At 47.3% G+C, this 19,441-nt stretch overlaps 1 protein-coding gene across 1 annotated transcript in view; it reads right to left on the reverse strand.

Moving 5' to 3' along the window:
- Positions 1 to 19,441, reverse strand: part of ano2b (anoctamin 2b) — a 43,837-nt gene that overhangs the window by 10,087 nt on the left and 14,309 nt on the right. Inside the window, exons 14-21 of the mRNA XM_072710143.1 lie at positions 17,533 to 17,615; positions 16,899 to 16,982; positions 8,908 to 8,982; positions 8,465 to 8,666; positions 7,532 to 7,643; positions 6,560 to 6,617; positions 5,755 to 5,855; positions 556 to 704 (exon numbers count right to left, since the gene is read on the reverse strand). Coding sequence (XP_072566244.1) covers positions 556 to 704; positions 5,755 to 5,855; positions 6,560 to 6,617; positions 7,532 to 7,643; positions 8,465 to 8,666; positions 8,908 to 8,982; positions 16,899 to 16,982; positions 17,533 to 17,615 — 864 coding nt within the window. The remainder of the gene's footprint in view (positions 1 to 555; positions 705 to 5,754; positions 5,856 to 6,559; positions 6,618 to 7,531; positions 7,644 to 8,464; positions 8,667 to 8,907; positions 8,983 to 16,898; positions 16,983 to 17,532; positions 17,616 to 19,441) is intronic.

Below are 19,441 nucleotides of genomic sequence, written 5' to 3' on the forward strand. Positions count from 1 at the left end.
TACCCCCATTGACGTGGGCGGGGCCAAAGAATGCTAAGCGACAGGTTAAAGATGCTTGTCTATCAGAGGCATGACCTAGTCTACTCTATGTGTCACTTCATGTCTGGCATGGTCTGGCCCTCAATCCCTACGGGGGCTTTGGCTGCTGAGTGACTACCAAAGCCACCAAATTCAGTAGGCTGGCAGCTGGTTTGTACACAAACACGGCAGGATCACCACCAGACAGCTGGGCGCGGTCACCTCCAACCCACTGCACTCACACGGCCTGGCTCTCTTCACGGCCCATCGAATCGCACTCAGGTGTATCTTCTGGAACGACTCTGCCACTGATCTGTAAATATGGGGATGTGGACAGACTCCTGGGCTTGGCTATCCCCGCGGAATGAACCGGAACAAGGCAACTCACCGCTCTTCGCTGGATGACAGTCACAGTGTGGTCTTATCCCGGTCATGTCCAGCACACCAAGTGTCACCCCTCAGCATGTGGTGGGGCACGGTCCTAGATGGTTCTACACACATCTTTCGGGGGGGGGGGCGGACTAAAGGCACACTTACTCATCTCCATGTACTCCGGGGTTAACCCTTCGAAGGGCTCCAGGTCGTAGTCGAGGTCCCAGCGCTGCGGTGGTCTGCTGTGCTGGTCGTCGCTCTCCTCTGGAGCTCCTCCCTTGTCCTTCAATGTCCTGAATAGTTTCTTTAGCTTCCTGGGGATATTCATGCCCGTCAGAGGGTTCAGTCACATTTCACTCATTCTGGGTCCATTCACATTCACATGCACATGCACGACCACTTCAACATCACCGTTTTAGCTTGGATGAGAACTTCAAGCATGTTTAAGACTTGGCTTTGGGTTTTTATAGTGTGTTTCAAGTGTGTGTGTATTTATATGTCAAATTGAAGACTATCCAAATGATCAGTTTTATTATACGAGTTATGCAGAAAACAAAACAAAGACTTTTGCACATTTTAGTGTTCCAGAAAGTATTCAGCCGCAGCACTCGAACCCTGACCCCACGTATCTCAGGTCACACTGAATCACATGGTTCAGGCTGTTGTAAACAAGTGCCAAAACTGATGCAATATTGTTCATGGTTCGCCTCTTTTATTATTAGTTATAAATTGAAATGCAGTAACTGTGGAATCAAATAAAATAAGAGAATTAAATCTAAATCAAAAGACTTATTCTACCAGTCAAACATTTTTGCACACCACAAGTTTTTGACACTTTTCCATTTATTTCATACATATATTTCATATATTTTCTATTCTTGTTAAACATTGGAAAGGTGAGTGAACAACTATAAATGAAAATATAAGTCAAATAAAAAAATTTTCCTTTATAACCTAGAAAGAGTATGTAACAGTGCATGTCTGCCATCCTACAAACTGGTTGTGTGGTGATGGCACGGTCAAATTCTAGGCTGTCCTTTAACATTAAATGCACTAGTTAACTGTTTCTTCCCATGAAACAGAGAAGTATTTAATGTCAAATGTGGAAAAAATGTTTCAAATTTCATCTGCTGTTATAACTGCTAGAGGAGGTTACTCTGATGAATCCAAGATATGACATTTTCTTGATGATAAAGGTACTCAGATGGTGAACATACTGTAAATTTATTTGATGGCAAAGAACACCGAGTGTATTTTTAGCAAATGTTAAGTAACATCAGCAAATGTGGAAAATCTCATTGTGTGCAAAGACTTTTGACTGGTAGTGCAAGAGGTTGCAAAAGGGATAAATGATGATCATAATTCATGTTCTGACTTTAGTCAGTGTTGAGATTAACCAAATGTAGGTTTACACAATTTAAAGCACATAAATCATCTATCATGATTAAACGGCCCCTGCCCCACACAGAGAGCCAAAGCCAAAGTCTGCCTATTTGTCACAGCTGATATTTATATTTGCAAAAGCCCATTTAAGCCTGGAAACCAGCCCCGTATGTTAGTGTCACATTACGTCAACACTACCGCACGACCACAATGTCACCTGCAACGGTTCAAAGAGTGACCACAGTGGTGGGGGCTGTCATGGTTCATAATCAGTACAGTATATTGGTTTTGCTCTTAGGGCCAATGTGTAGGGGACACTCCCCAGGAGAAAAGCTGTAAGTCATTTCGGTGATGAATGACATCGGTCTACGCCGCCACACAGGATGCACTGCCTCTAACCTCTCACACACGGAAATTATTCATTCCCTCTTGTTCCTTTGCTCATAGACCAGGTGTCAATCTGGACTGGTTTTGTAACTAGAATAATACACCTTGACAGGCAGTTCAGCAAGACAGTTAGATGGCACAGTCGTGTCCTGTTCTACTATATACAAGTGTGCGTGTATATAATTACACACGCACACACACACACACATAAGGTATAGGCATATGCCTTTAAGAAATCTGTTGGCAATAACTGCCCATATAATGGTTTTACATAATGATTTATATTAGCAATACACACTGGTGATTGTAGCCTATGTATTGAATTGCGCCATCAGGCTGATGACCCCTCTGTTTGAGAAATTGGTATGTTCCAATTCAAAAGGAAGCCATCTGAACTCATTTCCTCTGAGCCCTCAGAACCTGTAATGTGGGGGGCAGCACACCACCAATGAATCTGGGGGTGGGGAGGGGGGGCGCATGACTGACATCTTATACAAACCAACAACCAAGGTGCTTTTAACTACAGAACCTTGTGCCTGCTTTGTTCTGGGTGGTTCCGTGTGTATTCTGACAGAGAGGGGTCAGTCTCTCAGCCTGTATTACATAGATGTTCCAATAGTACCTCTAATGAGAGCCATCACAGGCTTGGAAATTTCCAGCAAACTTCTGCATCTTTTTTTCCAGACGGAAAAATGAAGACCTCTGCTCACTAATAAGTAGGCGCTCAGAGTCATAGTATAAAAATGATGTCCGTTTCAAAGTTTAAAGTAATAAATTACGCAAAATATTTGAGTCGTATGAAACGTCAGCCGCTGTATGAGTGTGTAATTTGCATGAATGTGACTCCATGTCTCCCTCACAGGATGAGAAGTGACAGCAGAGGAAGTCTAGATTAAAGGTTATAGATTAAAGGGCCACACCGCCAGCGACCGCTCGCCGATAAAACGGAAAAAAACACACTAATCTCGATGCTTGACAAGCCTGCCATTGTCTTTTAACCACTTAATGTTTACCAGATCGCTAACCCATAATGGCGGAACCTCAAAACCTCACCAGACAATAAAAATGAGTGACATAAGGAGCAACGCTGGAGACGGCAACGGACCACCGTTGTTAGGGGTTACATCAATCACCAAGCTTAAGGAACAGATGTAAATCTGGAGGGATGCGATTTTGTTTCACAAGATATTTTAACAACTAAACACCCCCCCTCCAAAAAAAAAAATGGACTGTTCTGGGGTCCGTCTCCCTGAGGCTAAAAATAGCATATCAGTAATAAGACGGGCTAAATGCAAACCTGCATTATTTATGGATTAAAGTTAAAGTTCTTTTCCCACCACATTACTTTTTAATTAGCTCCTTTGTGCTGTTAGTGCACCCCCACTGACCCACGAGTACTCGTTTAGCAGCTGCTGAGAGAAAATGCACATCAACACACAGAAACACACAGAAACACATAAACGCTGCCCGCCAATGGACAGCATCTACTGGGTGGTGGGTACGGCAAAGACGAGTCATTCCAATAGGGTGGCATGGCAGCAGGGTGGGGGCTGCCTTCACTGAAGCCCCGATACGCTCCCAGCAGTGGAAATGAACCCCCCCCCCTTCTCTCCCCGGCTTTCAGTCATTCAAATTATCATACGATGAACATCGGCCACATGAAGGTGGCCCTGGAGCGACTGCCTCGCAGACGTGCCACGAGGCAAAGGTTAACCCTCAGACTGGTTCCCGCCAGGACTACAAAGCTCCGCGACAAAGCTGGAATTAAATTTTAGCGGGGTCACAGACAGAGCGTGGCTGAGCATGGCGGCATTTGCGGGAACACACACAAAGCCCCGGGCCATGGAGGGCCCCCACAAGTATCTCCTGTTCCACCGTCCCCCTCCCTCTCTCCACGGGATGTCCGTGAATGATTGAGGGAACGTCTGCTCTGTTGTTGGTTCCTGGTTAAACCCACTGTTATATAACAGTCGTGCAGGATGCTTTGTGCCGGTTGTACGTGGCAAATGCCAGCCAAGGGCTTATGCGGGACGAGTTTGTACGGTGGGGCGCTTATCGGAAGAGGGCACGCCGAGCGTCCGTTAAAGCGAGGGAGTTCGGGTCGAGCCGAAACTGACAGGCCGGGTCCCACTGGGGTCCATGCAGGTCCCATCCAGCTCAGGATCTACAGCATGTATCTCAGGAGAGCAAACTACGAGACCGGTGCCATCGCGGGAAGTCAAATGAAAGCCTGTAACCTAGGAAACGGCGAGGAAAACCAAGCCTCCTGAAGGGCAGAGAGGCGAGGTGAACGGGGAGTTGGGAGGGAATTTCCAGAAAATTCTGACTGGGGTTTCTAGGCCCACACTGCTCCTCTTGGGAGATCTCGCCCTGGTTTCCTGTGGCCGACACATGTTCCACACCACAAGGAGAGATTCGAGCTGCCTGCATGTTTCCCCTGCGCCCCGTGTAAGTCGCGGTGATGGATTTCAGTTGGTCGTCCTCCAGTGTGGGGGGAAAAAAATAAAAGGGCAAAGAAATGTTTAGAATGAGTTTAAAGTGATGCGCATTTAGAGCAGAATACCAGCCATAGTCATGACCTGTTAGCGGTCATGGAAAGTTAGCTGCAGTGCGTTCCCACAGACTCAAGAGCAGCGCTCCAACAAGCATGCACTTTCCACCCAGAGTAGCACTCCTGACCTCAGCTGCTCGGTCTCCAGCCTGGGTAGTCTACCCAGAATGCCCTTCTCTCTGTGGGAGCACCTCCAAAGTTGGACCTCTGGGCAACCATCCATTGGGTGGATCTACAGATCTTTCCAGCTAGGCGACCTACTACACTGACACCGTCCTAGGACCGTCCGTGACCCACTGATACATCCTCTTTTTCTGATCAAAAAAAGCTCCTCATGCATCCCACCGCCTCCTCGTTAAAGACAAATCGCACCTCTCTCTACGACACGTCCCCATCTCATTATTTTAAATGCTGGCTTGGCTGAGTGAAGCATTTTGATTTTTACCAGACACCCTCTCAAAAGAGACTCTTCGTTTCATTGGGGCGTGTAAAGTTCGGAAAGTTTCCCGGAACTTCCCAAAAGGTATGCCGCGTCTTTTGCAGGGATTTGACTGGAATGACCTTTTGGCCATTACTCCAGCATTTTAACCAGAACATCTGTGACCCAGACCCAGAGACAACAGCCGGCTTCATCTCACTGGAAGGCAGAGCCTTACCCAAAACTCTGTGAAGAGACATAGGCTAGGAGTCTGTCCAAATGACAGCCTTCACTTAATATGGAGCAAAGAAAAAAATGATGTCAATGATTTTCATAATGTCAAATTTCAAAACTTGATCCCAGTATCTACAGTAACCCTCAAATATACCCAAGTATATTTAGGCTCAACAATTATCACATTGTGTTTGGCTAATAAATAGTCTGTAAAATTATTTAACTAGCTTTAAAGAGCAAATTCCCAAAACTGACTCACTCCACGGGATAAACTTTCAAGAATCTTAGTGAGTCTTGGAAAAAACAAACCACAGCTCGCTTACAAAGCCTGAGGGCACCAGCTCGTCTATCGACCCAGATACAGCCTCCAGGGTATCGGGTGGGTACTCACGGGATGCCAATTTCAAAGACGTTGTTCTGAATGAGCTGCTTCCCCAACATGATGATGCTGAGCTGGATGCAGAGCTCGATGAGGCAGCCCCCAGGGGCACACTGGCGGAGGGAGAGGGAGGGATCAGCACGCGGCGCGGCTACGGAGAGCAACGCCGCACACTGTCTGCTCGCTAGAGAACGAGATGATTTACCACACTGTGTGTTCACCGCCTCAACATAATATCTGTACGACGTCTACGTTTGATTGATGTTTGGGTGAGGGAAGAGAACCAAACGCGACATCGAGTGATCAACAATCTGATGTCGGAATCTGCTTTGACAAAAACGGCCGACGCTGATTAGCTACTCGGATGAACAGGCCGCACTGCTGGGTCGACATCAGATGTAGCTGTGCTGCCGATTCATGCCTCAACATGCTGATCTGAGTCGGAATCCCACCAGGTGGCCAGTGGGGGCAGCAAATGGCAAAGCTTGTTGTGACAAATGTTCTGGTGACATTATGTTATCTCAGAAAACAGTAAACAAGGAATAAAAAAATGCAGGTTCCAAGTGTCCATCCGCAACAGGCCTAAAAGATCATTTGAGGCGGTTTCTCATGCTTCCTTGTAGAAGTCCTTCATTGCTGACAATACTAGATATATCACTTTTTATATTTCCAGAGGACAGTTAATCTGTGACAGTTTTATGTGCTGTGGTTTCTTGGCTGTGTTGAGTGACCATTTAGCCAAACAGCAGCCACTGCTAGTGTGCTGACAGTATACATTGTGGTTTGTGGACGGGGGGCCATGGTGATGATGTCTTACCTCCTCCATCCGTAAGCCGTTGAATACGTATACATAGTCCCCGGGCTGGCCGGCGAATCTGCAAAAAGAACCACTGAGTGGTTAGGCAGTCAGAGTCGGCGAAGTTGAATCTCAGCTGCTCTTGTCGTGACACATTGCTTGTTTACATGTTCTTCCCCACCTTTTTGTTTTGGGGGGGGGGGAGGGGGGGCTGGTTGCCTGTAATGGTGTTTACACAGCTAGAAGGCGTTCTCCCTTTTGTGGTTCTTACTGCCATCCCAGGTATCCTTAATGGCAGACAGGGGCTAAACCCAGCAGAATGTCTGAGAGAAGAGAAGCTGAGTCCCATCTCACAGGGAGAGCAGAGGCCAGACACCTCGCTCACCTGCTCCGACCCCCCCCCCCCCCACCCTCCGGCATCTGGCATGCATGCTGTACCCATTAACACCGTTTTGTCTCCGTTGTCCACACACATTTTCTCCCCAAACACCCCAAACCTCTCAAAACCAGCATACATGTGTTTCCTGAGTTCTGACATTATTACCTAGGATATTAGATCAGATTACATTACATTAGATCTGATAAAACTTTATTCACCCAGAGGGAAATTACTGTGCCAAGGCATAGCTTTCATACTGCAAGATTAAAGCAACAAAAAAAAAACTTAAGAAAAAAGAAATAAATAAGAAATATAAAATGAAGTATACAAGTAAAAAGATAAAAAAGGATAGGAGGTAAATACCTGAAATGACAGTGTGCATCTACAAAGAGTCTATACAGGATACTGTATATATGTGCGGTATACTGTATAAACTCTAGCAGCCCTGCAGTGTGAAATATGGTGTTCATTAAGAGTGTTCATTTACAGTGTTACTTTACAGTGTTCATTTACAGTGTTCATTTAGGCTATTCCCCATTTTACACAAAATCCCACTTTACATTTGCATTGACATAAGTGAATCTTTCACCGTAGGACGTCTGATGTTTGCCTACCTCCCCTTGAAAAAGGCAACGTAGAAGATGGGGGCGTAAGCATTCATGAACTTCAGAAGGAAGGCCTTTAGAATGAGCCGCTCTTCAAATTCAGATTCGGTTTTTGGAATCTCTGCCAAGAAACAGCAAGGCAGCCTTTACATTCTAGTCAAACCCTGCTTTTGTAAATAGTCTCATGAGTAATCTTGCTGCCTCTGTCCATATGTACCTTTTAACACTGCATTTAACCCCTTCAGGCAGCACTCGCCAGCATCCATCTTTTATGACTCACTCAGTCCACCTGTTAATCATTTTCTTGTTGGGTTTTTATTTAAACCACCACATACACCGCAGTGTGTTTTACTCGCACTGAAGGGATCTATGGCAAGGCCGCGTCTGGGATTTGGACCTTAATCTCCATTTCCATGCCCACAACCACATTGTTACCTGCTTCCACTTAGACCTGCTCCCTCTTTTTGCAGACATTACATCTCTCTTGCTCCCTGCTCGCTCCTTTTCCAGTTGTCGACCCCCTGTCCTTCTATTCTACATCTTACTATCGTTGACGAACCACCCCCCCCATCCTCTGGGTTTAATTCCCGTCCTGCTCTCCTGCCCTGAATCATCCGGCCCAGAGCCCAAATTAACTTCAGCCAAACGGGGCTTTACGTCCCTGTGCGTATTCTGCGATTACGCTGGATCCTCGACCTATAGCTCTCGGGGCAGTGACACATGGATGCCATACCGTGCACACGGGCCCATTCCCACGGAATGGCCCGGCAAAACCTGGTTCTGGAAATTTCCAGATGCCGCAGATGGAAGCAGTTTCAAGCACCCCCTCCTTGCATTTTTTTCGGCTATGTTTTGACAAGGGATACTCTGCGGTCACGGACATCCATCTTGGCACTCAGACGCCCACTAGCTCTACGCCCCCCTCCCCGACCCCCACCTTACCTAGCTCAGTGAGCCAGACGGCCACTGCGCCGTAGATCTCGTCCAGGATGAGGATGACCACCAGGTTGATGATGACAGCCGTGGCAGTGACTGTGACGCGTACGTTGGACTTGGTCTCTGAGTTGGGGCTCATGGCCAACAGGGCCGAGGTGGTAATGCGGTAGATGATCATGCCGAAGACGACGGCGAATGTCAGGCCAAACTGGGCAGGGCACGTTTCAAGTCAGTTGTTTAAGTGGGTCCTTAATAAAAAAAACCTCTAAACATTTCAATTGACAAAAGCACACATGTCATAAATGCGCTCAGGCCCCATCATGACCTTGCAGGGGATTTCAGCGCAATAAACTGCAGTCCGAGTACAGTATGAATGAGTCAGCATGCATTACTGCATTACTGCATTACGACGCATTAGGAGTAATGGAACAAGACGGGTTGCAACCTACCATGAACAAAATGGAGGAGAAGTTGAGGATGTATCCCGGCATCCGGTCTTTCCAGGTCAGCTTCTCATGGCCTGGCTGTGTTTCAGAGATTTAAAAGGCATTTTACCGAGAAAGGAAAAAAAAAAACAATGGCAGTGTACAAAAGCAAGACTGAATGTTATAAAAATGTTTCTGGCAAAATGTACACCGGCAAACTGTATGGCGGCTTTTTCCCAAAAGTTCACTTGTAAACAAATCTGAGATTTAGGGCATTGCAGGCATTGGCTATGCTATAAAACCCTCACAGGCTGCCGGGGATGGCTGAAAGCAGGGGCTTTGGCACTGATGGCGTGCAGCGGGGCATCTAATTGCAGCTCTAGGCTGAGAGACACCGGCAGTGCAGCAGGTGAGCAGGGGCGCAAGCGGCGCCGCGAGAGGGGGGCTTCACAGAGCTCTGATACAGGGCAGCCTCTGTTCAAATGCCGCCTGATCTGGAGGGCAACAGTGCCACCTAGCAGTGCGATGGGGAACCGCAGATTTTGGGAGGCTGAGGAAACAGTGCTGCTTAGAGTAGGGGTGGCCAATCTTATCCGCAAAGGGCCGCTGTGTGTGCAGGTTTTCGCTGCAGCTCCCTAATTATATTACTAATTGGAGGACTGATTGGCTGAGGAGTCCACACACCTGGGTTTGAACAGCTGACCTAAAGGTTATTCCAAAAACCTGCATACCGGCCCTTTGTGGCCACCGCTGGCTAACATGACGCATCCTGCAAATACCCAGGCTACAGCAGCGGCGGGAGCCAAGGAGCTCAGCGGGAATGAAGCAGAAATTATAAGGCAGGGGAACAAAAAACACAACCGAATAAGACTCATATAGCGATTTAAGGAAATAAAAGGTGCAATAAAATTCATCATAAAACCCCAAATGTAATAACATTACAAACCGATCAGGCATGCCATCTCTAACAGGAAGAATGAATGTATTCGAGGAAAAGACCAAGAAATGTGCTCTTTGATTAGGTTCCTGAAAATATTGATCTCAGCCGGATATAATCACAGGTTGTGAGTCTGTACTGAGGGCCTTTAACTTGTCCCTGATGTGTCATCGCTGACAGGGCATCCCTGGCTGTTTTTGGTCTCCAGGGCTTAACAGTCTGGATCCTTTCTCCATCACCCTCTAGCATCACCAGAGCTGCAATGAACTTGACCTGCTCAATCCATACCTCCTGCACCTATATCCATTTGGCTCAGGAATAATGAATCATATTAGGAAAGGCTGCAACAGGCTACAACACTAGGTTCAAATAAGATTACCATCTGCTACTGACTGATCATAAAAGCTCGCTTTAGCAGGATATAGTTTTGTGGAGATAAAAAGGCCTGTTGAGGAGATACATGACAGATAACATGATTAGTCACTATGGTATAATTTATAGGTCACATGCTCCAGGATCCTCCTGCTGATTGGAGCAGACCAGAATCACCACCCAAAGCATGATGGGATAGCTTCTGAAAATCCACTTCTCAGTGTTTGGAAGCATTTAGGGGAACAAAAGTACTAATGGCTCTCGACAAAATTCTAAAGAGTCTTAAACAAGCAGCAAAAAAGCCAATTACCTTTACGTCTTTAAAAGGCAAAGGATAAAAAGATAGAACAACATTTACGACTTGACGTCACTTGGGGGCCTATTCCCAGGGAATATGGGTACATCTAAGATCCAAAATTACACAACAAGGGTTTCAGCAAATTAGACTGGGGTGATTCGCAGGTCACTGCAGGCCGTGGTGGGCTGAGGAAGGGTCACGGGACAGTCGGCATAACAGATACCTCCGTCAGCTTGGAGGGTGGAGTTCACAAAATATCTTTTTAACAGGTGGAAAACTCCAGAGACCTCACACCTGCAGAGTGAACACTTAACATTGTAAGTAGTGTCCCAGTGACTCAAATTTGCTCATCTTAATGCATTGTTTACCGTCGACTTTATGGGGGAAAGTTAAAAAAACAGGAAACATGTGACACAAAAAATAAATGGGGCACACTGCAGACGCCTTAATAAAGAGGCAGTTAATTATCCCCAAGCTCACTTTCTGCCTGCAGGACACAGCGAGTCCCCCACCTCCAGATCCCACCGGCCAGGAGCGAGAATTAGGAGCTAAAAAAATCCATAAGAGCTTTCTATTTCAGAGAAGATAATTAATTCAAGCCATGCCAAAAAATGGCTTGAATTCATTACCTGCTATAATTTAGCAGTCTCTCTGTTCCTGCTTTTTGGAGCTAAATGCGTTGAGTCCGAAGAAGACGTTTAGTATTTAACGAGAACTTCTTTCTTTAGTATAATGTCCACCGTTGTGTTGATGCTGTCCTTAGCTAACTCTCGTGGCGTTTTTCTGGCAGTGCAGTCAACCCTTCTGTGCATAAGTAACTCCCCCCCCCCCCAGCAGGCAGGCAGGCCTGCAAAGCCCTTTGGGAAATTAGTGTCAGGATAACCAGGGTGGGGATTTCCTGTGGGCCATATGTTGCCCTGCAATCTGGGGAGGGCCTGCAGCCTGGGGAGGGGTTGTAGCTGGGATTACTGCCACCCCCGCTCAAGTTGCCAGTGTGCTGTAATCAAATGGCTGGGAGACACCCCCAGCGCCTCTCTTACACCACTTTTCACTATATACGTTTTACATAAGAGCGCCAGTTGTTTTATTTCAGTGTATACATTCCACCTTCAAGGTTCTAAAGTGTTTAATGATCTGGTAAAATTCTCCGTTGCTGTTAGTGTGGTGAATGGGGGCAGAAAAATGCTGGGGCATGACAGGTGAGGATAACTGATGCTCCTGTGGTAGAGAAAAGAAGCGCTTCAAGGCTACAGGTACGAGTGTTTTCCTGACAGCCCCCCCCCCCTCCCCCTCAGGCATGAGAACATAATTTTAAAAATAGGTGCACGTTTCTTGAAATACTGTCAACTCCATTAGTCACTGTAGGAGGTGCACAGACTTTGAGGGATAAGTACTCGAACTGGGGGCTGTGGCTGACTGGTGGGGGATCCCTGGGATAAAGTTTCACAATCAGGTGATGGAAAATTGCAGCAGAGGTTGCTGAGATACAAGTTCTTCAAAATACAGGTCTTCAAAATGTCTTAGATATACTGGACACTGAGGCAGGCTGAGAGGTACATTGAGCAGGGTATGGGGGGGGGCTGGGGGTGCCTGAGAATCTGCCCCCTTTGCCCGAACAATTGAAAGTGCCCCTTTAGTGGTCCTGTGTGTGCCTTACTGCTAACCACTGATCAAGCAACATTCATCGGTGAGCAAAAGCCAAGCCAAGCCCCCCCCCCGCCCCCGTCCCTCGAAATCTATCGCCCCATTATGAAGACTCCCCATTATGTTTCCACATCGTTGCAAAGTAGGACGCGGATGACGTGGACGAGATTCTGCGGATCATGGTGCTGCTCTCCGATACCAAACCCGTGTTATGGTGCAGGAGACGGTCGACCTCGGGCTGTTGGCCGGTCTACTCAGGCAGGCCCCAGATAAGCCGCTGTGAGCCTCCGCTGACACACTTTCTAAAAGCTCTCACTCACACGGCACACACGTCCGCCCCTCTCAGTGTCATGTGACACCCCGTCATGCCACCTTGCCAGAATAGGCGTGCCCCCCCATCCGGCCCCTCACCCCCCCCTTCCTGTAAACAGGCGCCCGATGCCACACGGACCGAGCCAGCACCCCCCCACAGACAAGGCCCTGCTGCCCGGATCAAACCACGGCCTGCTATCGAACAACCTAGCATTAGCATTGTTGCAGGGGACAGGGAAAAAAAAATAAAAATGGAATCCAAATTCACTGCAGCCATTATCACTGTCTTTGATGCTGCATTTAACGGTTAGGCCATGCCATCAATCACCGCTGACTCATCGGCCGCACGTGGGAGTTTAAAATACTGCACTACAATTAGGGCCGGCCATAATTACCCGGTGCAAAATTCTCCAGGGAACGGCACCGGATTAAGGCTTCCCCAGCTCCCTTTATCTTTTGTCATTATTTAAAAATTTTTGGAAGGTCAAACTGTGGATTCCCTAAAAGACGGCAGCAGAAGGTGAAAAGCGCACGACGCGGATGTGTGTCACACATGAGTCCAGATACCAAACAGAGAGCTGAGGGTGTCGAGGAGGTGAGGGTGTCGAGGAGGTGAGGGTGTCGTGATGTCGTCTCACGCCAGCCAGCCTGCCCTCCGTCCCCCTGACCTCATCCCTCAGGCAATACCCGTTACATTCCGGGGAAAAATGAAGAAAGGATGAAGCTTCTAAAAGTTTACTTGATACTGAAAGAACAACTACAGAGCTGAGCTTTTAGTCAAGATGAACTTGTTATCCAGCACCTATGGGGTCATGATTTATCACCACAAAAGAGGAGCTTTCCTACTTACATTTAGTGACTGATTTTGGATTCGCACATTACGTAGCTGGCTAGAGCTAATTATTCCGCCGGACTGAAGTGCGGTCCTGGCGCTGTACAACGACAGCTCATCAACTGCTTAGGAGAGTTGCGGCTGAATGTTCCGCGTTTCCATGGAGATACTGCAGGAGCCAAGGTTAATCTGGCACTTTTGCCCCTCCCACTCCAGGAAGCTCTCCGATCATCACAGCCCGTCTCATGTGACCCACCCAGTCAATCCTGCAGTGACAGCTCCTCCTACAGTCACACTGGAAGCTTCACCAGTGCTTCTGTACGCCCCAGAGGTTGACATAAAATATAATACCAACTTACTATAAAACCCAGCAGCAACAAGAACAGTAATAATAATAATAATAATAATAATAATAATAATAATAATAATTCAAAATAAATGGTTTAGGATAGTCTTATTAGGTTCTTGCTTTGTTAGAAGTTATTGTGTAGCTCCTGCTCCAATCCTGCTTACACTTAAACCTCGGAATTCATAGGCAGCTCAGCCTTGACATTCGCCTCGTCACTTTGGACAAAAGCGTCTGATAATGTGTTAAATGTAAAAGTAAATGTGAAATCCCTCTGGCAAACGAGTCAGGGCAGCGTGCACGACCCTTACTTGGGCAATGATTGTACGCACCTATGTGGGACAGACACGGAGGGCATGAAACATGCTGATGGGTAGATTACCCAGAGAGAGAAAAACACGACGACGTCAAGGACACGAGACGAACTCTCGGCTGGCTTCCAGGCCTAGTCATAATCCCCGATTAGCAGCAGTGTGGGAGACTCGGGAACTACAAGCCTCTTTCAGAGTGTACAGCACCTTGCCGAGAGCCAATCCGGCCCATTATAAAGATCTGCTGCAGGCCCCGATTTCACACCTGATAAGAAACGTGCAACAGTTTTTTTTTTTTTTTTTCTTACAGAAATCTGCAGAGCAGCACACCATGAACAACTCCCCACCCAGAGCACAATGTCAGCAGAATGAAAAACGAGCGACACGGCAGCTCTCGGATGACTTTATTTAAGTCACGGCTTTGGCGTCATTAAAGTAATATGAACAGGAGTGATGCTGCTGCATAATTGAAGAGTCATAGCAGATGATCACTCTCTCTCCCTGCCCCAGGCCTCTCCATCAGACCCGTGTTCATCTTCGGAAGACCTCGCAGAGCTGCCTCGAGAGCCCAACCGAGTGGGTGCTGCACCCACAGTGAAAACAAGGAATCTCAAACCCTGCTAGCCAATGGAGAGCTGCAAAGATGGTATCCATCTAATGGAATTATCCACCTTCTGCACCGTCTAGCTTTCCTCATATAAGAAGATTAACATGTTAAAGGGCTCGGCCCCACCTTTTCCCCTGTCCCCAACCATGCACCTTAAACCCTAAACCACAATGGAAGCCACTCACAGTTTCTTCAGCCACTTGACTAACAGTACGTTCTCTGGATGCTACATTACAGGTCTATGAAGAACACAACCCCAAGTCCAGCAAACAATAACTGCACCTTTTTGGAGCTCGGATGTGAGCGTCAGGTTCATTTTAACTCTTTACCCCCAAACAGTGGGGACCTCACAGACAGAAAAAGCCATTAATGCCATTGGCCAGCTCACACGAACACACCAGCCAGAGTGCTTGCGCACACATGCATGCTACCAGGCTCTGGACGCTGCCAAAGCACATCGATTATGGTTGTAGTGGTGAAGTACAGCTCCTTCAGCCAATCAGGGGTTAGAGTGACTGATGAGTGACAGCTTCTCCAGCCAATGAGAGCACAACAACCTATGAGCTCTAGGAGCATGCAGAGCCATCAGAGAGAAAGAGCGACCTTGCGAGCAAAAATATCAGCAGGCGTCTAGCAAAAGTACAGAAAACTATGCTCAAAGCATGCGGAAGCATGAAAGTATGGCAAGCGATCTGAATTACCGGCACCTCTCTGCCCAGGGCAGACAGTAACCTCTGTCGCCATTTTTCTTTGCTTGTGTCCACTGCCTCCTCTGCACCTTTGTTGGGCTGAAACACACAGAACAGTCTGGGTCACATACTTTACAGAGTCTCTATGGGCGCAGAGGGACAAGAGCTCTGCCACTAATAAAAGATAACTAGGATCCAGGTGAAACGCTGAGGGCAGCAGAATCCAACAGATGGATCACTGGAGGATGTCAATTTGATGAAAGTCTCAACTGCACAAATGCAAAGTAGAGTATACCAGCACATACTATTTGATGTTGGTTGCTAGTCGACTGTTGTCTACGAGACGTTTTACGTTGGACTGTTCTCTGGTTGCTACGAGCACCGATCCTTTCTAAATGTGAACATGGTCTTACATGGTCAATAAACCTCATTCTGATATCACTTTGGCTCAAACTGCTCTGAATAAAACAAGCAATCTCGAAGAATTTGAATAAAGAAGAGAGGAAACTGGATGCATTACATCTTAGATCTAATAGCTATTAGCTACGATAAGCTAGAATTTCAGTTCATTGCCCAGATCATCTCAGATTCCTTTAGAGGTGTTGACCACGACCCTTCAAACAACCTACATGTCCCATTTACTTAGACATCATTCTCTGTTTTCTGGGTTAGGCTGCTAGCTTCCTGTAACCCTGCACTGAACAAGCAGTTAAGGAAAAATGGGGAAGTGGACTAGCCCTTTATTGTGCAAGAACGTCTTTAAAATTCAAAAGTCCAAGTGTAGATGCTGGACTAAAGCTCTTGTGCAGTTTCATAGCTTACTCTAACATTACTATGACAAACTCAGATTATAATTGTTCTGCATTATGACCACTGTGGAGAATTCACAGGTGCCAGGGCAACCAAGCCATGGTCTTCAGCCACCACTGTACAAACAATAAATGCACAAATATTGACACTTAATGGTTCCCTTTTTTTTTGAAGGTCACTTGATGTCATCCTCCGATTCATGAGGCACTGCCGGATAAGTTGATGGTCATTTCTGGCATTAGGAAGCTGCCTCTGCCCTACACCTGGCTGGCTTTGGGTCACTGCCAGTGTCTCCTGCTTAACCTTGTTCTTGTGTACTGCTGTCTTATAAGCAACCTGCTGCTCAGCGTAACCTTCTGCCCACAGAACCAGGATTAAACCAGGATTAATATAGAATGGTCTCTCGATTTTTCACATATACTCAGCCTCTAGCAACTCTGGATGCAGTACAGCCAGTGCATCCCCTCTCCAGGGCATACATACAGATTCAAAATTCAACATCTTCCTATTAGCCAAAACAGAGAAAACAATCTGTCCCTAGGAACATGAGACCAGCAGCCCTGGGGCCAAAGCTGTGCATGATGGGAAGGGCCAGCTTTGGCACCAAATTCCTGCCCCTAAAGCAACAAGAGCTTCACTCCAAGCACATAAACAGCAACAATATGAAGACCTACAGTCATAAGTACTGTATGTATTTCCACTGATACTCACACAGACCAAACCATCCAGCATGTAGTGAGGTAGCTTCACGCATACAACATACTGTCACAAACCACCTTCAACTGGAATCTTCTCCAAATCGCCCTTATTAACTAGTTCCTGCCTCTTCAAACATGGGTATTCCTGAGCTTCCCCACCTTGTTTTTCTTCTTTTTTTTGGTCTTCTTCTTCTTCAGCCTCTTCTTCAGCAGAATAGCTTCATATTTTGGCCGTGGATGCTCCTGTTGGGTAGGATGAGTCAACGGGTAACGTTAGAGTGACGACCACATTCAGCAGTCACAGCAACCCAGCTTGTTACAAGCAGACTTGAATTGAGATGAGCGGAGGTCACGCGCAATCACACCATGAAGAAGAGGTCCACCACCACCATCACCACCCAGAAGAGAGATAACCAAACTACTGAGCAAGCTAGAGTCTGACAACAGAAACTGCAAACCTTCATGTGTTCCTTGAGGAGAAAGCAGGCAAGGAAAAAAAATTAAAATAATAAAAATCTGGAACAGGACATTGGAAGGAAATCACTTTTATTTGGCCTGGCAAATAATGTTTTTATCTGAGAAGCTCAATTGAGAAAAACTGTAATCGTTTTCAACCAAACTTGATAGATCGATTATGAGACCAGAGCCACAGTCAAATTATCAGAAGCATTAGTGGTTAACATGTTATAAAAGATCTGCTGTGGTTTCTCACGTTGGCTGCTCATTCATTGGAATGGTCCTCCCAGACCCCTAGACAGTGAGAGGCCATGCCGTGACGGGCACCTCCACTCACCTCCTCCTCCTCCAGTCCATCCAGGTCCCAGCTGTAGGTGAGGCTCATCTGCTTCCTCTTCCAGTACTCCATGAACATGGCGGCTGTAGCAAACAGACCCACAGAGGACAGCTTCTCTCAAATTTCGTCACCACACAGCAACGGCTAGGTTGCCGGTTCCCAAAAATACCCATCGGTCCGAATACACGGCTCACATCAACTAGGAACACGCCAAACAAACAGACCGCTATGCCAAAGAGCTATTAAAGGGAAATAACCACAAAATACAAGTCACCGTCACTAGGTTTCATATTCCGATGTCACAGGGTACGGCGAGCAGATACGCCAGCCTACAGGGTCTCTGGCCCGTCGCATAACAACTGGCCCGTCGCCCGGGCGATCAGCGCACGTAATTCGATAGAGTGTCGAGAATCATGAATATCTCATCGGCCCCTTTGCTTGTGGATGAGCGTGCCGGGTAATAATGCATAGCAGCGTGGCACAGGGACCGGCCTGTAAGCCAAAGCTGCGTGAGGCACCCAGGGGGGCCACTAGCTGACGGGGCTGCAGGAATGTGACACTCGTGCGTCCGGGGCAGATAGCCGCGGCCAGGCGGGCAGACTGGGCTCCCGGCTGGAGCACAGACCCACCGCCGGACGGGCGGCTGGCACGAGTGCGGCGGAGATCCGTCTGTCGTCTGTCTATGTTAAACACACCAGAAGCGGGCAGCGGGGCCAGCTGGGTAACTCACACCCGCCGATCCAAACTGAAATCGTGCCACTTGCCTTTTTCCCCCCTCTAAAGGCTTCACTGACCAGCCAGTACCACAGTATGAGGAACGTTGTGACAGGAGAGAGATTAACAAATGCAGGGTAGGGAGGAGAGACACTGGGACGAGATCTCATAATGGGCATGAACCAAGATCACAACCACATCCACCCATTTCCTGTCACTGCTTGTCCTATTTAGGGTCGTAGGGGATCCAGAACCTACAGGCGCAAGGCAGGGAACAACCCAGGAGGGGGCGGCACACTCGCAGGGCACACTCACACACCAGTCACTCACACACCATACACTCACACACCAGTCACTCACACACCAGTCACTCACACACCAGTCACTCACACACCATACACTCACACACCATTCACTCACACACCAGTCACTCACACACCATACACTCACACACCATACACTCACATACCAGTCACTCACACACCATATACTCACACACCATACACTCACAAACCATACACTCACATACCATTCACTCACACACCAGTCGCTCACACACCATACACTCACACACCATATACTCACACACCATATACTCACACACCATTCACTCACACACCAGTCACTCACACACCATTCACTCACACACCATATACTCACACACCATACACTCACACACCAGTCACTCACACACCATACACTCACACACCATTCACTCACACACCAGTCACTCACACACCATACACTCACACACCATACACTCACATACCATACACTCACACACCATTCACTCACAAACCATACACTCAAACACCAGTCACTCACACACCATTCACTCACACACCATACACTCACACACCAGTCACTCACACACCAGTCACTCACACACCATTCACTCACACACCAGTCACTCACACACCATATACTCACACACCATACACTCACACACCAGTCACTCACACACCATTCACTCACACACCAGTCACTCACACACCATACACTCACACACCATACACTCACACACCATTCACTCACAAACCATACACTCACACACCACACACTCACACACCATTCACTCACACAACATACACTCACATACCATTCACTCACACATCATTCACTCACACACCATACACTCACACACCATTCACTCACACACCATATACTCACACACCATATACTCACACACCATTCA

Source organism: Paramormyrops kingsleyae, chromosome 3 (assembly GCF_048594095.1).
Source record: "Paramormyrops kingsleyae isolate MSU_618 chromosome 3, PKINGS_0.4, whole genome shotgun sequence".
In the NCBI taxonomy this organism is placed as follows: Eukaryota; Metazoa; Chordata; class Actinopteri; order Osteoglossiformes; family Mormyridae; genus Paramormyrops; species Paramormyrops kingsleyae.